Here is a 6936-nt window from a genome sequence, read left to right on the forward strand (position 1 = left end):
CTGTTTCTTCCTATATTTAGAACTTTTAACGTTAACTTCAATGCTAGCCCACACAAGACAGCATATCCTAATTTTTTCTTTTAAAAAAAAAAACTTACACAGAATGTAGCTGATTCTAGTATCAATTAAGTCAGCACAGAAACATCCACTGGACAAAATAAATAGTTTGTATAATGTCGGCAACTTAAATCCAACTAGTTGCTAGGAACTATTAAGGTGCCTTTTAAAATAACTTTATTTTAAAAATCTGGGCCAGACTCTGGACTGTCTTGCCTATATTCACATACTTTGTAAATATCCTACACTCAGTCAAATTATTGGATTACTAAAGTATCTTTAAAATTAGTAAGGTTATTTTTTAATTTGATGCAGGTATTCCGCCCCCCCCCAAAGTATATACTATTTTGAAGAGCAACTCCTTGACATGGACAAGCTGCATTATAAATAAGTGCAATCAACCTCTTATTGAAGTCAGTGGAAAAACTGCCATTGACTTTAGAAGGGTTGGATTAAATCAATGGGCTCAATTCAATCCACCATAGGCACAGCATCCACACAAAGGGATCCCCAAAGGATAGAGCTCACATCCATGACCAGAGTGAAGAAGACAAACTCAGTGGGTCTATAGTATAGTGCTAGTACATGCTGCAGGGCAAGAGTGGGATAAATAGGGCTATTATGCCTCAAGGACTCCTCCAAACACAGGTACTAATCCTGTGGTGGACGGCAAGCATCAAGCATTTTTAATAAAGCATTATTTGCAGAACCAATTAGTATCCACAGTTTGTGCATTGTACATCAGCATTTAATTCAAGTAGAAGCATAGTATAAAAACAGTTAAGTCAATTTTAGTCAATATATTTGCTTATTTATTTTAGAATATACTCTACATCTGGATAAAAAAGTTTTAAATAGTCTTCAATGCATGTACAACAATGGGAACATTTATCTTTCCACTGAAATATTGATGCATATTAGTTAACTGGTTTCATCCTCTGCAACAGAATATAAATAGTTCTTAAGTCACTTATTTGCAGCCTCATGTCAACCAGCTCATACATTATATGGAAAGGTAAGTGGCTTTGTTTAAAGGGGAACAATATCTGTTTACCCTGCCTGTAAAAAATAGTTAGTAGAATTGATGAATGTACATCTTTGTGCGTTGGTAAAAAATAAGATTGCTGCAGTTCTAAGAGCATGCAAAGAAGGTTCTTAGACTTTATATACATATATATTGGTGTTACAAAAGTAGTGCAAAATAGGAAAGAAGTAATGCAATCGCCACTACTACAGTCACCACACACACACACACACACACAAAGTTTTCCAGTGAAAACAAACATACTCTATCAGTAACTGGCCTGAGCCACTGTACATCATTCCGAGTCCTCAGAATCCGGAAACTTTATATTTGGCTGCCTGGCTGTGCCTGCTACCCCAGGCAAAACTCCATCACCTTGGCTCCTGAAAGCTTACAGTTGCCAACAGCAACATCACACAACGATATGCCTAGCATGAGAGTCAGTCCCCTTCCACCCTCTCATCTTCACATTCTACCCCAGACCACCACGGTTTTGCATTCACCCCAGTTAACACTTCCTCTGCCAATTTTTCTTATGAAATCACAGTGTGCCCTGTGTTTCTCTCTTAAGACACACACATACATAGAGTCCACTCTTGCCGACATTCTCCCCTAGCCGTTTCCAAACGCCCATTTCCCTCTCTCCTCACTCTCACACTTCAGCAGGCAGGCAGGCAGGCAGGCAGACCGCATTATTTCCCCTTCCTGGTTCAGTGTCCCCAGTTGTTGACTCCGATCTCCTGCTTGTATCTGTTGGTGAGCACGTTGGCCTTGCGGGTAAGTTTGGAGAGCACCGTATGCAGTCCGCTCAAATGATAATGGAACTGCTTCTCTAGATCCTCCTCCACCTCCTCGTCCTCCGGGATCCCCCGGCTAATGTCCACGGCGCCGGGGCCCCCGTTCAGCTTCTCTTTCTTCCGGCTGCTCGCCTCCTCGCCCGCCTGCTGCAGCACCCCCCACTCGATGTCGTTGCGAATGGACTTGAGCAGCACGTAGTGGCTGTACATGTCTCTGCAGGAGCAATAGGCACCGCCGTTGGGGGTCAGCTGGGCCTCCCTTTCACCACAACCGCCTCCCGAGTCCAGCTCCTCCATCAAGAGAGGCACGTCCCGAAGCAGGCTGGGCACCATCACCGTCTGGTCCATGTTGTTGACGGCCCCAATGAAGCGGTTCATGGCATTGAAGAGGGAGTGTTTTTGGTTATACGACTCGCAGATCTGCATCATCCTGGCAGCTGGGCGGGGTGCAACGAGAGCAAGGCGGGCAGGCTGGCTGATGCTGCGGGAGGGTGCGTAAATCAAGCCCAGGAAGCACCAGCGACTTGAGAGGAGATCAATGCGCGGCCCAGGAAAACCAGGCGCCAAGCCAGAGACTGGAGACTGCCTTGCTTTTCCACACACACCTCAAAAAGCAAAGAGCACCGGCTTTTTTGCTTTCTTCCCCACCCACAAGAACGCTTGTTCCAAGGATTAAGTCGTTATTTCTCCAGTTTTTGCTTTCCACTTCCTAGTTGTAGGCTCAAAGCAAGAAAGTCTCTCCTGCAACGAGTTGCTGTGTAAAATAGAACAAAAGATGGCGATTAAGACCGTGCCTTGCCCCAACGCCTCGCTGCTTCACCCCCTCCCCCAACACTTCCCTCCTTCTTCATCCTTGCCCAGCTCCTTCCAGTCCCCCACGTTTTCGTGTGCTGCTTCTTTCTTTTTAAGTTCATTACAACCAAAACTTATTTCACAAATGCGGGGGAAGGGGGGCACTGAAGAGTTTTTCTTTTCTTTCCAAATTCGGTCCACGCCCCCCACGGCTCAAGTTCTCATCCTAGAAATAAGCTAAGGGAACGTGCCTTTGAGCATACGCAGAATGCATTTCTGAGCAACGACCACCGAGAATAGGAAGTAGAGCTCCTATCCAGAGAGAGACTGGAACCCAGCTCCTGTCGTCTCAAAAACTAACCACAGGTATTCCCTTCTCACGAAGTCCTTCAACTTTAGACCCCTTCTCGCCAGCCATATAGCCCAGTTCCTCACCCGCGCGCTTCCAGAACCCCTTACATACCTGAACACGGGCGCCTACTTTGCAGTGCATCCTGCTCTCCACCCTAAGCAAGAGGAAGCGGATCTTGGCGCACTTTGGCTTCCTCGCGTTCACAGGGAACTCCCTCCAGTGAGTCCCCTAGAGGAGACTAAAGCGTGAAGCTGGGGGAGGGGAGCTAGCCAGCTCGGCTGATGCAATCCCCCATGCATGGCTCGCGGGCAACAAGCGAGCCCCCAGTCGGCCTGACTCAGCCATAGAAACGGGCATCCAAGCGCACATCGCTGTTTTCAGACCGACAAATGGAACAAAGCCGAGCGGGGGGGGGGGCGGAGGAGCGCGCGCATTGGGTCGTCTCTCAACACTCACCGCGAGCTTCCAGCACCGGCTGCGGCTAGTCAGCTCTACGAGCGTTCCTGCGTCCTACAGCAGCCTCTAGCCCTGCTCCCATGCCGGGAGCTGTATTTATAGTGTGTATGTTAAAACAAGGTGTTTCCAAGGGCCACCCCCTTGCAGTGAAGCGGGTGGGGGGGGAGGCGTCTCTCTTCAAGTGACCACATGTAACACCGGTTTCTGCTACCAGGGAGGGGAAGGCGGCTCCGCCTCTCTCCGACTCCCACAGAGGGAGGGCGCTGCACCCGACTTCCAGAGCCGGCTGGGGGAGGGGAAATTGTCAAACACACAGCCCCGGAGACTGCCAAGGGAAACCTTAGCAAGCATCCCTGAAGAAAGCAGAGGCCGGTTGCTGTAGGTAGCCACAGCCCAGGATCGCGATTCAGTTTTGAATAACTCCGCGTCTCCAGCTGCCAATGCAGAGGTGCTGGTTGGCAAAACAACCACCTTGGCTTTTATGGGTTTAAACCTCTCGTCCTGGTTCTCTGCTTACTCTAACACGGGATCCCTGGCTTGCGCTGGAATCCAAACCTTTTGCCAAGGGAGTTTGTGTGTTGTATCAAAGCTTGTGTTGTATGAAATCCAAACATCCACGCAACTTGCCGCTGGGCCACCACGAGGCTGGCTGAGAAGAGCCCTGGGTGGCTCCGAGAAGGATCTAGGACACAGCTCACTGAAACCGACATCCAATATTTTGTCCGGTCGTTGCTCAGACAGACAAACGACCGACATCTCAGGCATTTATTAGAGGCAGTTACCTTCAGATACACAAAACAGCTGGATAGGAGGGCAAGTTTCTCAGAAATCGAGGGTGCGGAGCTTTCATCTCCATCCCAGACGGAACTTTGATTGTACTGTGTCGTCATACACAATGAAGGATGGTAAAGTGCCAGACACTTTGCACTGGCATCTAACTAGGGCTAAGCCTCGGAGCCTGTTTTCAGTCTCAAATTCAGCCTTTCTACCCGGGACGATGTAATGAGCGCTTCTGAGCCAGAGTGGCGAATGTACCACAATGAGTTCCTGCAACCTGGAAGGAACTAGTCAGATAATATCACCATCGGGTAGGCTTGAACCCAACACCTCTTGTTTCAGAAATCAAGCACTGCACTCAGTCCCACAGGGGGGGGGGAGTGTGTTAAACCAACTTTCTGTTTCACCCACAATAGTGTTCGCATTCATTCGACTCTCCTCAGAGCCATACCAGAGCAGAAGCCGGAGACGCTCTACAAACTCCAGACTTTGATGTGTGTTTAGTTTTTTAACTGAAATGCCGCAACCGGGCGTTGAGAATTTGCTCCGAGGGGAGATGGATGCTTAACTCTTTCCACGTGGGCCGTTTTTCCGGTCAAAATGGCCCCCCGAAACTACTTTTCTCCCCGAGGGGAAAGGATGTGAGGACACAGTTCAACTTCAAAAGGCACCAATCAACCCTACGACTTTTCGTCCTCACATACTCCTCTGGATGAGTTCATTTGAATTACCCATAAACTTAACAGGTTCCCAATTCTTCAGACACTCCTCCACTTGAACACTTAGATTCCACCCTCAACCCCGATCTTTCTGGTTGCGGATTGCAGGGTCCCATTTTTTTAAATGTTTTTAATGCGACTTAGATTTCTGAAGGTCAAAAATATTTGCTGCAGCCAGATAATTAATAGTAGGGTTGTAGAGACATTTGTATGCACTGTATATCTCGCAACAAGCACATAAAACCCAGATTTTAAGAAGCCAATGTGCAGTTTGGGTTCATGAATGTTTACTTTGAAAATAAGCCCTACTGGGTTTAATGAGCCCCAGTAAGTATGCATACTATTACAGCGTTAATTCATAAGACAAGGAATGCTGCAACACACTCCGATCTTTTTGTTTCCATCATTTTCCTCCTACACTGCTCAACCAAGGCCGTTCGTAACGCACCCATTTCCCCCTTTCCATTTGAAAAAAAAAACGGCCAGAGTTTTGTTGGCTCTCTTATCGAAATAACAGGTGGCGATGAGCATGCCATTTAAGTATCCCAGGAGCCGTACGAGGGAAGGGGCTGTTTAACTTCTTTACGTTTGCGCCTGTCAGCAGATGGTTCCCACCTGAACAAGCCGGCGTTCAGTGTAAGGGCAAGGCTAGCTGCTCGGTTTCCCGCGGCAGGAAGGAAACAGAAAGTGGCTATCATGCACAAGGAGGCGGGCATTCTGTTCTTTTTCACGCCGCAACTGCGTGAACACCACCCTTGCCAAGGAGGACACGCCAGTCCCTCGTGCTTCTCCTGCTCCAAAGAGCAGCAGCAAAAACAAGTCACACTCGTGTCTCTGAAGGCTCATCGCAAAGACAAAAAAGGAGAAGGAAACACGAAGCAGTGCATGGAGATAAGGATCAGCGCGCGCAAGCCTTCTTCTCAGGGGCAAAAGAGGACACGCGCGCGCACAGCACTCTCTCGCGCCGCCTCCCGGAGATGACTCCCCGTCGTGCATGTCCGAGAGTTAGAGGCCTGTCGGGATCACCCCACAGCCTCACCTCCAGCCCCAGCCAATCGGCTCGCGTCCTGCCAGTCAGGCTCCGTCCTCATATGCTAATGAGCAAGTCTTGGTAAGGCCCAATCAGAAACAACACTTCTAGTCTCTTTCTGCTCCAGCGACCGTGGCAACAAAGGAGTGGCAGCTGAAAGAGCAGCATGAGGGTCTCGTGGCGGGGGGAGTGGAAGCGGAGTGTGTTACCCTGACAACCTATAAACCACAATAAGCCAGGCAGTGGCACATAATGGGCCCTTATCTTCCGCACGCTCCACAGTGCTTTCTCTATAAGGAGGAGGGAGGGGGGCGCTCCGCTCTCATATTATTTGTAGCCTTCTGGCCTCAGTTCCATCACTGTACACGCTCACACCAATTAATAATCAGAAAAATTACCACTAGTGTGTGATTCTTAATACAGAATTCTTACATTACCTAAGATAATGCTTCCGAAACTGTAAAACCATCAGGGCAGTTGCTCTGGACACAAATTATTCACTTGAAAGTTCTCACACTCAAACCCCAATGAAAGGGATAGGAAAGGGTATATTTTTTTTGCTCCTTTTTCTCTTCTTTTTTTGTAAGCCACTTTTTGGGTTCATTTGTTTGGAAGATGGCTTGCAAATAAATAAAATAAAATAAGTTTCACTTAGGTAGGATGTGCACAGAAGAAAGTCCCAACTGAGCGTGTCCTTTGCACAAGTTGTAAATGTGGCCTGCAGTGCAAGATTAAAAATATTTAAGGTTTGTGAGAATCAATACAGAGTCTGTGCTTTCAAGAGGAAAACAACCAGGACTTAATTTTGTCTAATTCTTTCTTTCTTTTTTCTTTTTCCTTAACAGTATAAAGGTGAAATCTGCACATCATTAAGAGGGGATTTGTTGGATTTCATTAGTTCTTTGATTCTAAATTAGAAAACAACCAACAAC

At 47.6% G+C, this 6936-nt stretch overlaps 1 protein-coding gene across 3 annotated transcripts; it reads right to left on the reverse strand.

Moving 5' to 3' along the window:
- Positions 1 to 846: 846 nt before the first annotated feature.
- MID1IP1 (MID1 interacting protein 1) lies at positions 847 to 5610 on the reverse strand. 3 transcript variants are annotated; one of them, XM_053311774.1, is made up of 2 exons: positions 5590 to 5610; positions 847 to 2632 (listed from the first exon to the last, which is right to left on the reverse strand). In XM_053311774.1, exon 2 carries the CDS (start codon positions 2305 to 2307, stop codon positions 1792 to 1794), a length of 516 nt encoding a protein of 171 aa, XP_053167749.1. In that variant the 5' UTR covers positions 2308 to 2632; positions 5590 to 5610; the 3' UTR covers positions 847 to 1791. The 3 variants fall into 3 exon arrangements, with proteins under 3 accessions (XP_053167749.1, XP_053167747.1, XP_053167748.1); XM_053311772.1 differs by lacking the exon at positions 5590 to 5610 and adding an exon at positions 3479 to 3663; XM_053311773.1 differs by lacking the exon at positions 5590 to 5610 and adding an exon at positions 3134 to 3394.
- Positions 5611 to 6936: the final 1326 nt, after the last annotated feature.

Source organism: Hemicordylus capensis, chromosome 3 (genome assembly GCF_027244095.1).
Source record: "Hemicordylus capensis ecotype Gifberg chromosome 3, rHemCap1.1.pri, whole genome shotgun sequence".
In the NCBI taxonomy this organism is placed as follows: domain Eukaryota; kingdom Metazoa; phylum Chordata; class Lepidosauria; order Squamata; family Cordylidae; genus Hemicordylus; species Hemicordylus capensis.